The sequence below is a fragment of the Myodes glareolus genome, chromosome 8 (assembly GCF_982192425.1).
Source record: "Myodes glareolus chromosome 8, mMyoGla1.1, whole genome shotgun sequence".
NCBI lineage: Eukaryota > Metazoa > Chordata > Mammalia > Rodentia > Cricetidae > Myodes > Myodes glareolus.
The window spans coordinates 30594464-30612148 of record NC_142033.1 but is presented as its reverse complement, the minus strand read 5'-3'; the positions used below and the strand labels follow the sequence as shown (position 1 = coordinate 30612148).

The 17685-nt window shown below is 42.0% G+C and overlaps 1 protein-coding gene across 1 annotated transcript in view; it reads right to left on the bottom strand.

Moving 5' to 3' along the window:
- Positions 1-860: 860 nt before the first annotated feature.
- Ppat (phosphoribosyl pyrophosphate amidotransferase) overlaps positions 861-17685 on the bottom strand; it is a 34072-nt gene continuing 17247 nt past the window's right edge. Inside the window, exons 4-11 of the mRNA XM_087908942.1 lie at positions 16127-16239; positions 15874-16019; positions 14346-14418; positions 11870-12021; positions 11360-11487; positions 9969-10190; positions 7299-7419; positions 861-4073 (exon numbers count right to left, since the gene is read on the bottom strand). Of these exons, the coding sequence (XP_087765068.1) occupies positions 3877-4073; positions 7299-7419; positions 9969-10190; positions 11360-11487; positions 11870-12021; positions 14346-14418; positions 15874-16019; positions 16127-16239 (1152 nt within the window). The 3' untranslated portion in view covers positions 861-3876. The remainder of the gene's footprint in view (positions 4074-7298; positions 7420-9968; positions 10191-11359; positions 11488-11869; positions 12022-14345; positions 14419-15873; positions 16020-16126; positions 16240-17685) is intronic.

Here is a 17685-nt window from a genome sequence, read left to right as displayed (position 1 = left end):
TTTTAAATAAGTAAAAAAAAAATCAACTATGATTTTATAAAAGGGGCCTTTAAAAAACAACAACAACAACAAAAAACCCTAACAATGAGATTTTGTGTTACCCCATTGCATTTAAACGACTTGCCGATTTACAACTTTTGTAAATGATGCTGTTTAGATACCAACAAATGCTGCTTTTAAGGGCTCTACCTATATTGGGCATTATAAATAGTGAATTACCCATCTGCACCTTGATATATGTCACGCAGCCACCTTTAGCTACAATGCACTCGGAGCTTCCAAGTCTTTCACTGAAAGGCAGCTAAGTAGGTGTAAGGCATGCTCCAGAAGGACACACTGGAGGCCGGTGACCCAGGATGCCACAGGACATGGATCAGCTAGCCAGACCCACAGGTTCCAAGCCAGGCCCTGTGGCTCCTGCAAGCTGCCACCCCACGCCTCCATGACAGGGCGTGGACTACACTTTCCAGGGAACAGCAGAGGTCCAGCAGCTGTAAAAACAAACGTGCCTTGGGAGCAGCAAGGTGGCTCAGTGGCATGGGCACTCACAAGCAAGCCTAACCCACACAATGGAAATGATTCCCACAGATTGTCTTCTGCTCTTTACATGTGCACACACACAAATGAACTGGAAAGATGGTTCGGGAGTTACTAGAACTTGATCTTCCAGAGGACCCAAATTCTGTTCCTAGCACACATTAGCACTCATGCCGGGCAGCTAAAAATCACGTCGGACTCCAGGTCCAGGTAGTCTGATGCATTTCAGTTCATCTATACTTACATGTATACAATACACACACACACACACACACACACACACACACACACACACACACACACACAGACCAAAAAAACAGACATGGTGGGTACACATCTTTATTCCAGAGCAGAGGAGGCAGATCTCTTGAGTTTCAGTCTAGCTGGGGCCTTCTATTGAGACATTGTACCAAAAAAAGGACAAAGATGCTTGGGTTCCAAAAGTTTCTCAGTGGGCCTAAACAGAACGTGGCAATTTAGTAATAGAATGTATAGCACAATTGCTGACCCTATCCCAAATCATACACCACTACTGCATTACGGGATTTACTGTCCACTGCTCAAAAGGCAGTGAGGTGGGACTGAAAAAAGAAGACACGGCTTTACAAGAAAATGAGCCACAGTATTGGAGTCTCCAGGGAAAAAAGCAATAGGATGTAAATAACCAGACAATGGAGTCTTTAAGGACATTACATGTGAGACCCCAGGGTCTGACTAGTCAGAAATCTTCAGGCCAGGTCAGCAGGCTGGGAGTTTAGGAACAACTTAATTTCTAGTTCTGATTCAGCAGGCTAGAAACGGGCGATTTTATGCTGTGGGCTTCAGGATCCAGTGTCAAATGTTTCCAGAGTGCTGTCCTTGCTCTCTCTTCCCTCCTACAACTTGATGCTATTGTTGTTTTGTGTGCTTCACAGTCCTGGTCCTCCTCCTCCTCCTCTTAGAACTCACTCCACAGACCAGGTTGGCCTTGAACTCACAGAGATCTACCTGCTGTTCCTGCTGAGTACTGGGATTAAAGGTGTGCAACTCCACTGCAGGCAGCTTGTTTCTTTTTAACACTGCATAGGACCCCATTGTCTAGATGGGGGGGGGGGATCACTTTTATTTACTTTGCATTTTTGAAGATCTTTGAAAACTCTGAACACCCAACCATGGCTCCCAGTGTTTCCAAAGAAACCATTCTGCATCATGCTCATTTAGCATTCTATTCTCAAGTTACTTTATTGCCCTCCTACTTGGCAAAAGTTTGCACAGCTCATAAAAGATGGGATATTTATTAAAATGCCTGAATCAGACAAATAAGATCTAACTAGCTGGTGCCAGGTATGATCGAGGCTGCCGTCTTCATAGTGTTTACCATAATGTACCAATGACCACTGTTTTTAAAAAGCACACATGTAAACACACTTATAACATATTTGTCACCAAAAAAGATCATATAAAAGTTAAAAAAAGCTTACATTAGTTTATGACATTAACTATGTTCAAACATTTTTCATATTTTTTTCAGCATATCGTACTCTAGTTATATACATTTAAAGCAGAGAAAAGGCTTGAAACTGGTAAAAAAAAAAAATGTTAATTTAATTCATACCAGAAACCTGTGAAATAAAGGTTGAAATGAAGAAATAATAAAATTGTACAATTATCAAATGACCCTTTTATAAAAGTATCCCAATAAAACAAAATAAACACTGGAAAACACAAAGTCAAATTAGAGATTTTGGTTTTAATACTTTCCCTGAGTTTCTTTTAAACATATTGAATTTAAATAAGGCCATTTTAAAACTGACCTAAAGCCTTACCCTCCAGTCCACCATGAGTAATGCATTTAACATACAAAGCTCCACCCACTGAAACAGCCCTAGGGCTATACAAAGTCAACCTGCCTGCACCTGTCAGAGGAGCACTGCAGACACCAAAGCACATGACTTTAAAGTATTAACAGTTTATCTTGCCTTGCTATTATGTAACACATGAGACTGTATAACAAATGCAGACCAATAATTTCAGTTATTAATAAATACTATATTTCTAAATGGGTTGGGAAACTACAGCAATTTTGACAATAATATAGAAATAAATGTTTTTGCACGTGAAAAGTCTTACACAAACATGAGTTAGTAAGCAAATCCCCTGCAATCCTCTAAATCTGCATCATAAAAAAATTAAAACTAAAATCTCACTAGACCTAACCAAACAAAGCAGAAAAGACCTGATTATCAGCTGACTGACACTTGGGTACAGGCAATCTAATTCCCTAACAGTAGCTGTCTTAGCCATTAAACAAATCGGCCCCTAGTATGTTTCTATTTGCTCAATTTCAATCATATGTCCGTATGTATACAAGAATGCATGACTGTAAACAACCAAGCACTCAATTCAGACAGCCAAATCTAATCAAATTAAGGACAAAGGCTTACTTGGAATTCAAATTTTTCTTTTCTACTTCCAGTGTACTAAGTTATTTGCTAGGCTTGTATTCTAAGGTACTAAATATTATCGATCACATCTTCGAGTCCAAGTGTAGGAAAAAGAAGGCCTCACATATTTTTCAATCATGGTGCATCCCAAAGAGAGATGACCAAGGTCTGCAAATCTGAGCATTTCCCTCCATCCTAACAAAACTGAAAACTTATTTAGCAAAAGCTAACGATCATGCGCTATTAAAACATACGGGTAAAATGATACCTCTAAACACCTACGTATGGCATGTACTCACTCACGTTCCTACTGTGTATTAGATGCATTAAATAAATGGGGGCTCCGAGGCACAGAAAGACACTTTTCATCTTCAGGCAGAAAACCCAGATTGTCCTTGAACCCAAGAATTCTCTGCCTCAGCTTACCAAGTAGATTTTATTTATTTATTTTTCTTTTGTTTTTTGTTTTGAGTTCTCCATTAGTCCCCAGAACCACAAATGTGTGTGCTGAGGAGGGGGTGGCCACACCGACAGACTAGACTACAGATTAGATCTCTGTGAGGCACGAGGAATTCAGATTTTTCATGAACATTATAAAGCCCCTTGTCCTGTGTATATCACACATCCCTAATCTAACCTCTTGCAAACCCTTCAAGTATGGACCTGGGAAATACCGTTCACCTCCTGCCTTCTCCTAGGTGAAAAGTCAATCCTTGTATAAAAAAATCCGTACATGTTGTATTACATGTAATCATCATGATTCAATTATAGCACTTTAGTAACCTCAGGAATCCTCAGAGCTTATAAAGGTATACACACACAAGCAGGTGGTATCTCTTTTGTGCCAACTGAGTAACAGATAGTATGTAAACCACTTCTTGATCACTTTCAGTCTCAAGGAACTCCGTCCAGGCAGCTACCATTCCAGTTCCACAGGGTACTGCCCAGTGAGGCAGGCTGTACAGTGTCCCGTCTTCTCAAAACATTCCAGACCGTTGCCATTTTCTTGAATTGTAATATCATGTCTTTGCACTTTCTGCTTCTTGAATTTGATGTCTTGTTGCACAGATGAAACCAGTCCTTCCACCGACAGATACATGACACTGTTTGCTCCTGCAGGAGGAAAGGGAAACGTCACGAGCTTTTTCTCTAGGGAGGAAAACACGCTCTACCCCAGCACGGCCACAGAAAGCACCGTTTACGTCAGCATGGAAAGGTCTCCTCTAGCTTTCCTGAAAAGGAAGCCGGATGTGATGACTTCTAACCTAGAATCCCAGTGTCTTGGGAAGCAGAGACAAGATGATCTCTAGTTCAAATCACCCAGGACAATTCCAACCTTTAAAAGGAGAGGGAAAGACCTGAGAATGAGGCCTGAGGATAAAATGCTTGTTAAGAAGCAGGAGTCCCTGGATTTAATTCTGTGTGTGTGTGTGGGGGGGGGTCAGTCTGGGGTAGAGATCTGATTGTGTGTGTGTGTGTGTGTAGTCATTTCTCTTCTGATATTGCTTTGATCAACATCTAATATAAAATATTATATAATCTCTAATATAAAAAATGCCCTAGCACTTTTACTTTTTAGAATAGTGTTCAATCAATGTCTACTTAACATATAATGAAAATAACTTTTTTAATTCAGGGTTTCACATTGATTTCTATGGCTCAGCAAATATATACATACATATTTACATGTGCAGACAGTCCCATATACATACATACAAAGAAAACATACTGTACCGCCATCTACTTCTGTGTAGATTTGGAATAGCTAACCTACACTGTGTATAAGAAATACTGGTGGCAAAGCGGGAGTTCAGAACAATGGAATTCTGGAAAGGATGCAATTATGAGGAAGACCCTCACAGGAGTTTCCCATACAGGCAGTATCTCCACCTGAGCATGAAATTTGGATTTTTATTTCTAGCTATTAACGATGTAGTCCACACAATTTTTTCTGAGTACATTATTTCCAAACTGGGAAAAGGTAAAAACCATTGAATAAAGTATATAAAAATATTTTTGAAGGAAAATCACTGCACACAACTTTGTATGTGTACTGCTTTGCTTTGTAAGATGTAAGGGGGCTTTTGCTAGAAGCCACATACCTGAAGTCAGGCTAGTGGAAATGTACTCGCTATGAGCTAATCATGTTAGTTTTCCATGATATACTTCTGATATAAACAAAGATTCTCAACACTGGGTTGTAGTGATATTTTGTTAGTGATCTAACAAAAAATAGCTTGCCTGAAGATGAGAACTAAGTCACTAGTTAGCCACAGAGGCCAAGTAGTAGAGCCACACACCTTTAATCCCAGCTCCCAGGAGGAGGCAGATGATCTCTCTAAGTTCAAGGCCACCTGGGGCTACACAAGATTGAATCTGTCTAAAAGAGAAACAGCTCACACAAAGATGATTCCACTTGGTACCATATGAGCATTGGTGGAGATAGGAAAACTCTAGTGGCCGGATGCTCAGCTTCTCTGATCTTTCAGCATTAACTCGTATATCTGACTTTGGGTTTTTATTATTAAGACCAATTAGAATACGTGCTTCATGGGATAATTTGATATTAGGCAATATGGCTTTCTAAACAAATGGATTGTAACATGCCAGTGTGTTTCCATATATATTCTGTATATGCAACTCAAGTTTCATTGTGAAAACCTGGACTCTTGTTACTCAAATGTCATAAAGAATGTATGGTGCTCACCCGCCAGTGCCGTCAGTTTTGAACAGCCTTTTCTGGCGCTCTCATTAGGCTGTTAAGTGTGTTTTCTGAGCCCTCGGCAGCGGACTCTGTACCGGTGGCCACCTTGTCACCTGAGTCACTGTCAGCATCTAAATCCTTATCACTGTTTTCCTTCTGTAGCTTCTGATGTTTCTGGTTATTTTCCTTTTCTTTTGTTTTGAGACAGGGTTTCTCTGTGAAACAGTCCTGGCTGGCCTGGAAGGCCTTGAACTCAGAGATCCACCTCCTCTGTCTCCTGAGTGCTGAGAATATAAGCCTGCGCCACCACCGCCCAGCCAAGTTTCTGACTCTTTATTAAACAGGATAACTTCATTCTTTCCACACTCTGCATCAACTTCAATTCCACAGCACAGGCTCTACATGTGTGTAAGAATCCTTCCCTGCTTCTGCAAACCTGACACACTTCCTAGGCTTTGACAGTGGTTTCTATTTACTGTATTTTACACACCAACCAAGAACTTCTTTGCGGCTCTGATATACCCTGTCATGAAGTTTTGCATTTATTTTCCAGGTCTGAAAACTTTTATTAAATTTGTTGTTTTGAAGGGAAATGCATTCTGGTACTTCTGATGCCTGGACTAAGCCAGGATGCATTTCTTGGAACTCAACACCAAATCACAAACCAAGAACACACTGAGACTGACTTTTTGCTACAGGCTTTTATTTTTTTTTTTTTTAAAGAAATGTCTGTAGCCATGGCCTTGAACTCAGAGAGATCCAGCTGTTCCTGCTTCCAGTGTTGGAATTAAAGGCATATGCCACCACATATAGCAGGAACTGAAATCGTTAGTTTAAATTATTTCTAAAAGACAAGTTTTGTTACTAATGAGAATGGCTTTTATCCCAATGTGCATATGTGCATGCACATGTGTGGACGTGTGTCTAAGAGGCCATGGTTAATTGGTATGGGATGTCTTCCAGTATGCGGTGAATGTTTAATTATTATTGGTTAATAAAGAAGATGATTGGTCAATAGTTAGGCAAAATATAGCCAGGCAGGAAATCCAAGCACATACAGGGAGAAGGGCAGAGTAAGGGAGACAACATTCAGCCACCCAAGGACTACATGACAAGAAACCACCAGTAAGCCTTGGGCCACACGGCGATACACAAGTTTATAGAAACAGATCATGTAGTTGTAAGAGCTAGTTAATAAGCCTGAGTTAATATGCCAGTTTGTAATTAATATTAAGCCTCATGGTGGTTATTTTAAAAGAGGCTGCAGGAGGACTACGGCAGGAGACATGGGGGATGGACAGAACGGAAAATGACAGGACAGAAAGGCTCCATGTACAGTGAAGGTCTCAGAGTCACTGATTCCATTAGTCTAGCTGATCAGCTTGCTCTGGGTATACGGTCTCCACATGCTGAACTCTGCAATCACAAAGGCACCCATACCTACCCAGCAATTGTGAACAACTCTGGTCCCCAAACTTGTGGTGCAAGAACTATAATGCTGAGCCACATCCCACCAATCAAATTTATCTTGCAAATCAGCTTCTTATTGCTGTTTTACACTTAAATTTTAAGTACACTTAAAATTTAAATCAAACAAACCAACCATTAAAATCTACAGAAATTTTAATACCTACCGAGATATTCTGCAAGACGATCAAATTCTGGTTTATTGGCTATCAGCTCTTCTTTGGTGGGTATATTTATTCCCATGAAGCAAGGATATTTTATTGGTGGGGAGGCGACTCGAATGTGCACCTTAGAAAGAAATCATGTATTCACAGTAAATTAATTATACATACTCCATACCTATAAAACTGTCTTACTGAACATTCAATTAACAACATTAGCAACAAGGTAAACCATAGAAATCATTTCACTGAATAGGTAAATTTTTTCATTCTTTTAAAAAATTATTAGATATATTCATTTTCTATTATGTGTTGAGTTTTGCCTGCATGTCTGACTGAGCACCATGTGAGTGCTTCACGCTCAGTGTCCAGAAGAGGGCATCAGTCCCCACTTTTGTCAGTGATGAACATGGAAGTACATACAACTCAAACCCTTCCCTCTCCTAACTTGATTTCCGGTCCTGGGTTTCACTGAAGCACTAGAAACCCGAACTAAGACACAGGAAACCAAAGGAATGATATATAACATTAATTTAGAATTATTATATTGTGAAAAATATTGGGGCTTTTTGTTGTCTTTTGAGTTAGTATTGTCAGCACCTGCAGCTGGCTTTAACCTCTTCCTGATCCTCCTGCCTCTACCCACGACGTGCGGGATTACAGATATGTACCATCATGACCAGATAACAAATGTTTTAAGACAGTATCTTACTAGGTACCCTTGGCTGACCGGGAACTCTCTATGTAGACCACATTGGCCTTTAACACAATGAGCTAAACCTGGCTGTGCCATCTAGTACTAGGTAGGATTAAAAGGATGCACTCACACACCCAGCCACACAAATGTTCTTATAGCATCTAAAATGCTGAAACCTCTTATATTACATTTATTTATTGTTACGTATGTACACAATTATGCAAACCTGTGTCGTGTTGCCCATGTGGAGGTCAGAGGACAACTAATGGGAATGCGCATCCTCAATCCACTGTAGAGGTGACAGAAAATGCCTTTGCTAGCTGGGCCACCAGTCAATCAAAATGCGGAAGGCTTTCAATTAATTTTTCTCAGAACCACCATCAAAACATTATTCATGATAGGAAAATCCTTATAGGATCTCCTTCTCTCCTTCCACGTTGTTTTTGACCAAGGTCACATGTTCTATACCTTCCTGGCCTGGAATTACCTTTCTAGACCAAAGTAACATTGACTCTCGAATGCTGGGATTATGAGTGTGTACCACCGAGACTGGCACACACTCCTAAATATAAATGGCCAGAAATTAAAATTATTCTTTGGTCTGTAGGCTCCAAGGCAGACACTAATAGCATTAGAAGAATAGGAATGACCCATATTGCAGCAGAGTATGCAGGTGACGAGGTGTGATGTCAGCGAGCAGTGGTTATTCACTGCAGAGAATGTCTCGTGAAGGGCAAACTTTAACATTCAGCAAACCGCACATAAAACAGATCTGCTGTCATCCGGGCCGTGCTCTATCACACAGCACAGGGAGAGCATATTTACTGTAACCTGAGAGCCTTAGGATTTGTGAACAGTGGAGTCACCAGCTATATTGATCTGCTCTCTTTGATGCATCAGGGCTAGGCATGATTTTGTTCTATCTAAAAAGGCCGAGATGACTGGGAGGTGGTTGCGAATGCCTTTAATCCCAGCACTCAGGAGCAGAGGAGCCAGCTCTCTAAGTTTGAGGCCAGCCTGGTCTACAGAGTAAGTTCCAAGACAGGCAGAGCTACACAGAGAAGCCCTATCTCAAAGAACAAGAAGAGAGATGAAAGACCGTGAATGTGGTAGACAAGGTCTTCTATCCGGATTACTAAACTCTCTTTTTTATCAGTTTTTCTTCTTATTTATATGGTCATGAATTTTCCCTTGATGATTTGTAACTAATTAACATAAGGCAGACTATCCCAGCATGCCTTTCTCATTAAGCTAAATCACTAGGAAAGCAAGGAGTTTTTCAGCCTTTCACACAAACACTTCAAGGCCACTGTAATTTCTTTACCCGCCAGTTTCAATACTGTGTTTTAGGAAGTAGAGAGGCCAAAGGAAAGAGAACAAGAGGACTGGCTGATGGGAACAAACAAGCTTCTGGATTAAGTTTGGCATCAATTTTAAAAGGCATAGTTCATGATGACTCAAAAACAATGTTAACAACCTTCAATTTCTAAAAGCTACAATATATAAAATTTAATAAAGTGAAGTACATGAAACAAGATCTTCTATAACATGCAACCAAGCATTTAACACAGCACAAAAGAACACGTTTAGCAATCCTTTTTAAAGTTCTATTTTACAAAAGATAAAGCAATACTAAACTAATTTGGATTAAATTCATTGTATTAGGAATTGGTTCTGTATCTTCAAATAGAGAATACAGCAAATATTCTTGATTTTGTTTTTTCTACTTTTGTTACATTTTAAAAATTTTATTTAAAAAAGTGCTGTTTCCTATATGTTTAGCTTTAATCTATTAAAGATTAAACTTCATTTGGTGTAAGAGTAGCTAATCCATGCTCTCCATATTGCTGCTCAGGTATCACAAAGCCATCTGAGAAGCTGAGTTAAATCCCACAACTATTCATTGGATACCGTACACTTTGATGCCAACATGGCTTGGTTGATTTTGGTGCCACAAGGCCTGTTTCAACATTACTCACCTCCTTTGCCCCGGATTCTTTGAGCAGTCTTATGATGGGTGAGATGGTATTGCCTCTCACAATCGAATCATCTACGAGGACAACTCTCTTGCCTTTAAAGTTGTCAGTCAACACGCCAAATTTTTTTGCAACACCAAGTTGTCTTAACCTCATGTTTGGCTGAATGAAGGTTCTTCCTACATATCGGTTTTTACACAGCACCTCCACATATGGCAGTCCACTCTGGGAGAAGGGAAATAAATGCACTGTTAGTAGCAACACTGGACTGAGAGGATGCCTTTCAGCGACAGGAGGCATTCATCCATTCCTCAAGGTACCCATTGCTCTAACACACACTCGTGATTTCATTTAGAAGCTAAGTAAGGATGCTCAACGACACCACTAAATACTGCACGTATTCATGATGCCATCCTGGAGCTGGTCTCACTATGTATGCTGCCCAGGCTGGCACACAACTCACAGCAGTGTTCCTGCCTCGACTGCTGCAGTAGTGGGATTGCAGGGCTATGCGACCACAAGCACTTCCTCTCTTTTCAAACAATGAGTGAGGCCAGAGACTGTCAGGTAAGATGCCAGACCTCTGAGTAACGCCATGAAGAAGAGTCAGAATCAGAAAAGAACATTCCATCCCAAAAGAAAGGAAGAAGCGCCGTGGAAACCCACAAAGTCATCATAACAACAGATTAAAATGCTGAGAAAAAGATGGGCACACCACCAATAAGAAGTTAGACAAACCTGAATATAGTGTGCACGTGTGTGTGTGTGTGTGTGTGTGTGTGTATGTGAGACAGAGAAAGAAAAGAGAGAGATGTGAAAAAAGAAAGGGGAGGAGGAGAGACAAACAGGCCATAAGGGAAAAGACAACCAGGGTAACGGAGGGCAGGTGACAGCACAGCACAAAGGCTGTGGACAAGCCAGAGACTGCAAAGTGACAGGAAGGGCAGTGGGAAAGAGATGATGAAGAACAGGGTAAAATGACAAGCGTATGAAAATGTCACAGTGAAACTCATTACTCTGTATGCTGCTCAAAATTAAAAATGACGGCCAATATTCTCATCTTTAGGTGAATAAAAACTACTACTTGTGTGTGTACGTGTGTATGAACGGGCATGTGCACACCACAGAGCTGCTACGGAAGTCAAGGTACTTGGGTCAGTTCTGTCCTTCCACCGCGGGGGTCTTAGGAAGCAAACTCACGTGGTCAGCCTTTACCCACCACCCAGTCTCTCAGCCCACAGTTGGTTGAAAGAAACGGCTAAAAATTCTTGAGCAGGAATCAACATTAGACCCCAACATTTCCTTCTTACATTAAGTTGGTGAATTTTCCCGTTCTAGTCCACATGTGTTTGAAAGACAGAAGATCAACTCACTGAATAATTAAAAGTCAATACCTTGGCTGCATACCCAAGAGCTGCAGGTGTAGCCGACTCTGGAACCGTGCTAACCAAGTCTGCCTCCACAGGCGCTTCAATCGCCAGCTGCTGGCCACAGCGGTACCTTACTGTATAAACCATCTGGCCTGGAATGTTTGCAAGAGAAATCAGATTGTCTTAACTGAGAACAATATCGCTTTCTAAAAAGCCGGTTCAGGGATTTTATAGATTGAACAGAAAATACAGATACAGTAAAGTAGAAAAACATAAGCCGAGAGATTCAATTGTGTGATATGTACAAAATTCCACCTTAAAATGTATCTGAAAATTATACCCTTTTAAAACTAAAAGAACCAGAATCTACAAGTTAAAAGAAAAGCAATTATGATTTGCAGCTCAGTGACATATTCATAGCTTCCCTTCAGCCACATGCTTCCCAAGTGCCACACCAGCCTTTGGCCAAGAACTGTCATATTTCAATGAGATAAATGAGATTTATCAAGGAGTCAAAGAAAAAAAATGACTTACCTTCAAATATACTGTCTGGTCTTGCAAAATAAACATATTCAAAGATACAAAAAGCCACTGGGTCTCCTTCAGACCTTGGAATTGTATCAAGAGTTCTGACACCATGTCTGGATATTTCTACAATTTCTCCAGGCTTGACTTCATGGGAATATCTTAGAACAAACAAACAGAAGACATCTGTGAAACCTATCATTTTATATGATGAGTATATGCTAAATTTTAAAAAACAAAAGAAAAGACTGTAACTCTGCTACGCTTAAAAAAGAAAATGTTAAAAATAAGGGACTTATATTTTATCAATAAAGGGGCCATAAGTACTCTCATTCGTGTGCCCCATTGACAAATCATGACAGTGTATACAATATATATATAATCTATAATATCACTTCACTCTGAAAGGAACTGTGTGTTTTTTGAGAGGAGTAAAGAGTAATTCTTTTTGTTGCTGTTGTTCTTTAGAGACAGGGTTTCTCTGTCAGCCCCGACTCTCCTGGAACTAGCTCTCAGAAACCAGGCTGGCCTTGAACTCTGAGATCTGTCTGCCTCTGCCTCTGCCTACTGAGAGCTGGAATTAAAGGCATTCACCATCACGCCTGGCTTACTTTATTCTTAGGAGCATGACCTAAAGAGATGGTAAATTGTTCAGCACGGTTAAGGACAGTTGATCCCAAGTCTAGGACCTGAGTTTCATTGCTGGAGCCCACACAGCAGAAGGAAAGAACTGACTGTCACAACTTGTGCCCTGGTCTCTCCACAGGTGCCCTGTGGCACTCACACCCCTTCAGCACACAAAATAAAGAAATGTAAAACAAACAAATAAGAAACCTCTCCCAGCCTGCCCCTCAGGTCCTGCGATTACACTGCAACCAACTTTCCCTTGAGTGTTGAGTGTTGGGATCTAAGCTCAGGTTCACATGCTCAGGCAGTAGGCACTTTACCAACAGAGCCTTCTCCCAGCCCAAGTCCCTACTTTGGGAAATAAGTCTTCAGCCATTTTGGTAGAGGTGCCTGTTGCTAAGTCTAAAGACCTGGATTTGATCTCTCGCACCCACAGGTGGGAGCAGAGAAATGACTCCTACTATCTTCTGACCTCCAATGAGTCCCTCCCCACAACTAAATAAATGTCGCTATAAAATCAACAAACTAAATTGTCTAAGCTGGGAATTGTGTCTCAACGCATAGTTCTAGTCCTAGGAAGGCAGAGGAGAATTGCCACAGACTCCAGGTGAACTGCCTGGGTTAGTGAGAGACCTGGAATCAAACACAAGCACATGCATACTCAATAACAAACGATCAAATAAATAAATGAATCAAATCAAGTTGGAGACTTGTGGCATTTTGGAAGACAGTATTTTCAGAACCAGAGAGTGGCACTGGGACTTTAAAGTCAGCACAATTGCTATGGACACAATTCACAGGTGCTCTCTTAGAGCAAAGAAATTGGTCATGGGAACAAAAATATCCATCATCTCTCTTTAAAAACGGTAATTCCCAAACTCATTTCTTTTTTCCTTTCGGGGTGATGGGAGGTGTTTTGAGACAGGGTTTCTCTGTAGAGCCTTGGTTGTCCTGGAACTTGGTCAAATCAGGTTCTGCTTTAACTCAAAGAGATCTGCCTGCCTCTGCCTCCCCAGCGCTAGGATTAAAGGTGTGTCACCATCACTTGGCCATACATTTCTTCACTTCTTTTTTGGATACACATTTGCTTAAGATGGTATTGAACTCCATAGTTCAAGGTTCAAATGATTTTCCATGTTCAAAATGACGACTAGCCAGTTTGGGACTTGGTGTGGGAGAATTGTCTGTATTCTGTCAATCATATTTTAATAAAACGTTAATTGGCCAGGCAGGCAGTATAGGCGGGAAAGCCAGACAGGAAGTAGGGGTGGAGAAAAGAGACTGGGAGTATTATGGGAAGCAGGGAGGTTCCTCTGGCATTCCTGCCCAGATCACCGAAGAGGCAACATGTGAGCTGACAGCTGAAAAAGGTACCAAGCCACATGGCTAACATAGATGAGAATAATGGGTTAATATAAGCTATAAGAGTTAATAAGAGACCTGAGCTAATGGGCCAATCAGCTTTATAACTTAGAGAGATCTCTGTGTGATTGATTTTCTCTGGGACTTGCTGGCTCTGGGGTCCCGGGCGGGAACAGATACACCAACAAGCCGGCCCCTCATGTTACAGGGACAAGTGTGCATCACTATGCCAAAAAACAAAAACAAAAAAAAACCACACCAGTTCTGTTCCTTCCCTCTCCCTCTTCCCCTGTCCCACCTGGTTTCCTGTGTTTGTTTGTGGGTGGGGTGAGAGACAGGTTGGCCATATGTAGAACTCAGGTTCTCTTTACACTTATAATCAACCTGCCTCAGGCTTTTAGAAGCCAAGACTATAGGCATGTATTATCAAATTTGGCAGAAAAATGTTCTCATGAATCTAAAAACACGATGGAATAATAAATAGGATACAACTTACCTTGCGCCAATAGAAAGAAAGTTGCCCGACTCAGAAGATACCACCCATCCTGCACTCTCTGAAGATTTCTTCTCTATAAACCATGAGACAATCAATTAAGTCACAGGGTCCAGGAAAGTCTTTGTTTTCTATTTGCTTTTTGTATGGTGCTCCCAGAATAGAAGCCCAGACAGATTCTTGCACATCCCAGGCAAACACTGCATTAATCTGTTACATCCCCAGTCCCCACAAGGAAATTTTTAAAAGAGGTTTGCAGACCAATGAGACGGCTCACCGTGGGTCAAGAGTGAATTTTTCACGTCTCTCAACTGGAGATCAATCCCTGGAAAGCACATGGCAGAGGAGAAAGGACTCCCATGCTTGAGAATGAGGTCCTCTGACCCCACCCCCATGCCACTGTCATTTGTGTGGATTCAAACACAAAATTGTAAAATAACTTTTAAAAAAGAGCTTAAAAAAGGAGAATATTTCATAAGAGCTAAACATCAAATATATAAATCTATTATTAGCATCACAATAAAAGCAGGTGGTTCCAGTATAAGATAATAAATAATACATGATTCCCAATAACATTATGATGTGGTTCGAATAACACAGGCGATACATCACGAAGAAAAATCACTGCACAAATAAAAAGGTTAGGCAAAAATATGAACTGGCAATTCAGAGAAAAATAGGAACACAGTATTAAATGCACTAAGGAATCAGACACAGCCCGGGAAATACACTTTAAAACTAAAACCAGGATCTTCGAGTGGCTCTGTGAGGGAAGTGTTTGCTACGTGTACACGAGGGGCTCACTTTGGATCCCAGTGACCCGCCAAGGCTGAGCGTGCCAGAAGTCACATGGAATCCCACCGCTGGGAAAGACCCAGAGAACTCACTGCCAGCCACCACTGCTGAGAATGGTGAGCTCAGGTCTCAGTGAGATCCCATCTCAAAAAGTAAAGGAAAAAGCAACAAAAGACGATAATGGAGCTGACCTCTGGCCTCTCAACACACGCACAGGCAAGCACACCTGCATGCATACATATATGTGAATGCCTCTACCCCACGCTCACATCTTTAAAAAACATCAGTAGCTAGGGCTAGAAAGCTTGCTGTGAAATCATGAGGACCAGAGTTCCCATCCCAGCACCACATAATAAGCCTGGTATCCTGCACATCCCGGTAACTCCAGCTAAGGTAGGCTTCAAGCAACCTCCAAGTGCAGAGAAAGACCCTGCTTCACAGGAACGGGTCGAGAGTGATAGAGGACGACACCAGATCTCCACCTCCAGAAATGGCAGAGGAGCGCACACCGACATACAATGTAGGGACACACTCACATAAACTTAAAACATAAAGGAAATAAAGATACCGTGTTTTCCTTCCTCCCTTGCTTCCTTTCCATAAGCTTCCTGTAATCACAGATTTTGGGAGCTCATAAAAGAAAAAGGGAGAAAGGAAAAGTCTTGCCAATAGAAACAATGGTTTTGAAAAGCATTATTAATTATCGAATTATCGAATTCCTACTGAAGCTCATTACCTTTGTCATTCATATCAGACGCTGGAATAAGACGACCAATGCAGAGAGGACGATTTCCGTATGGATCACGCACTGCATAAATGACATCCCTGTGCATTATGAGCAGAGAGTATGCAGTGGGCGCTTCCTTCATTAGGTTCTTAATTCTGGAATCACAAGTAACTGAATGAATCAATCTGGCTGTTAACACATTATATAAGTTAAGCTCTCAATGCAAGAGCTGCAAGTGTTGGCTAGTTATACAGTTAGTTACCTTGCTACCCAGTCTGGGGTATTGTCTCGTTCCTGGGGAGGGGTGTAGGCTAGTAACTGGGTAATCATTTCACTATCAGAGGACGTGTAAAGCCCAATGCCATGGCGTAGAAGCTATGGGAGAGAAAAGACACATATTCACACTGCTTTTGTCCAACAGCACGCATTGTAGCAGTTACCCAAGAGCCACCCTGTATTTGCCTGACGACAGCAGAAACAGAAGCCGAGACACAGGCTACAGAGCTGCTGCTATGATCTCAGAGGCCCCCAGATCATGGCAGGGCTGGGAGGAACACTGCTGTGCCACCCGATATGCAGTGCCTGAAGTTTCCTGGGAAAGGTGACAGCCCCAGCTTCAGATTTTACCATTTTCTGGGTAATCCTGAGAGTTGCCAAATAAATGGGTCAGGATAACTTCAGGGAGAACCAGGCCAACAGTGGACTCCATAGAGACTTATTTCAGGCGGGGAGGAGGTAAAGGGTCCTCGCCAATTGCCAAAAACCCTCAAAAGTTACTATGGCCATGACAGCTTCAGAGAAGCTTCATACAATCCAGCCTGCAGCCCGCACCTCGCAGCCATCCAGATATTCGCAGACAGCACTGCAGTTGTCCGCAGCCCCCCTGCCACAGGGGCAGGAACTCTCTGCATCACGTCAGCTAATACACAAATGTACACAAGTCCTCTCAGCCTCCCCATGGCTGCCTGGGACACTTCCTGCCCACTGCACCTCGGCTGCAGCAAAGTCACCAATTTGATTAGTTTTGCTGCTTCTTTAGGGCCTTTCGTTATGGGTCTAGTGGGCAGAGTGGGCTGTGTGAGGAACAGGTAGTCCCTTGGGGTTCCTCATCCCAGGAACACCCAGCAGCAGCTAGAAGAAGGCTAAAGAGTTCAAGGGGGTGGTCAGGACCACAGACTACCAAAGACTTCAGAGATTTATAGAGACCTGCGGCAAGGGCTGGAGAGATGACCGAGCGGTTGAGAGGACCCAGATTGGACTCCCAGCATCCACATGGCAGCTCAAAAATCACCTAGAACTCTAGCACCCAGGGATCTGATGCACTCTTCTGGTTTCCAGAGGCACCATTATGTGTGTGGGAGGAAACATACGCTCAGACCCACACGCATATCCACAAAACAAAAAGGACAGAGGGAAGCACGGAGAAGGTGAGAGGCAGCAGAGCTAGGGAGAAGCTGTTAGACCCAACTGCTGGAAGGGTTCCGAGGCTGCCCGAAGTCACCAGCTCTGCCTACCCAGCACCCTGAGCTCAGGGCTGTAACACTAGAAGCAGGGCCACCGGCATGAAAGCCCGGGGGGGGGGGGGGGGGGGTAACACTGACCCTGTGGGCTCAGAACTGTTGACACTTTGCATCTTCATGACTTCTACGTGAACAGAGCAGAGCTCAGCTTAACAAAACAACCAACAAACAAACAAAAAACACACAGAATTATATTTCGCCACCATGTTAAATTTGTACCATGAAATACAGGCTTCACGTTGACTTGGTTGCAGCTCATAAGGTGCGAACACTACAGAATCTGAAAGACCTCCCACCTAAG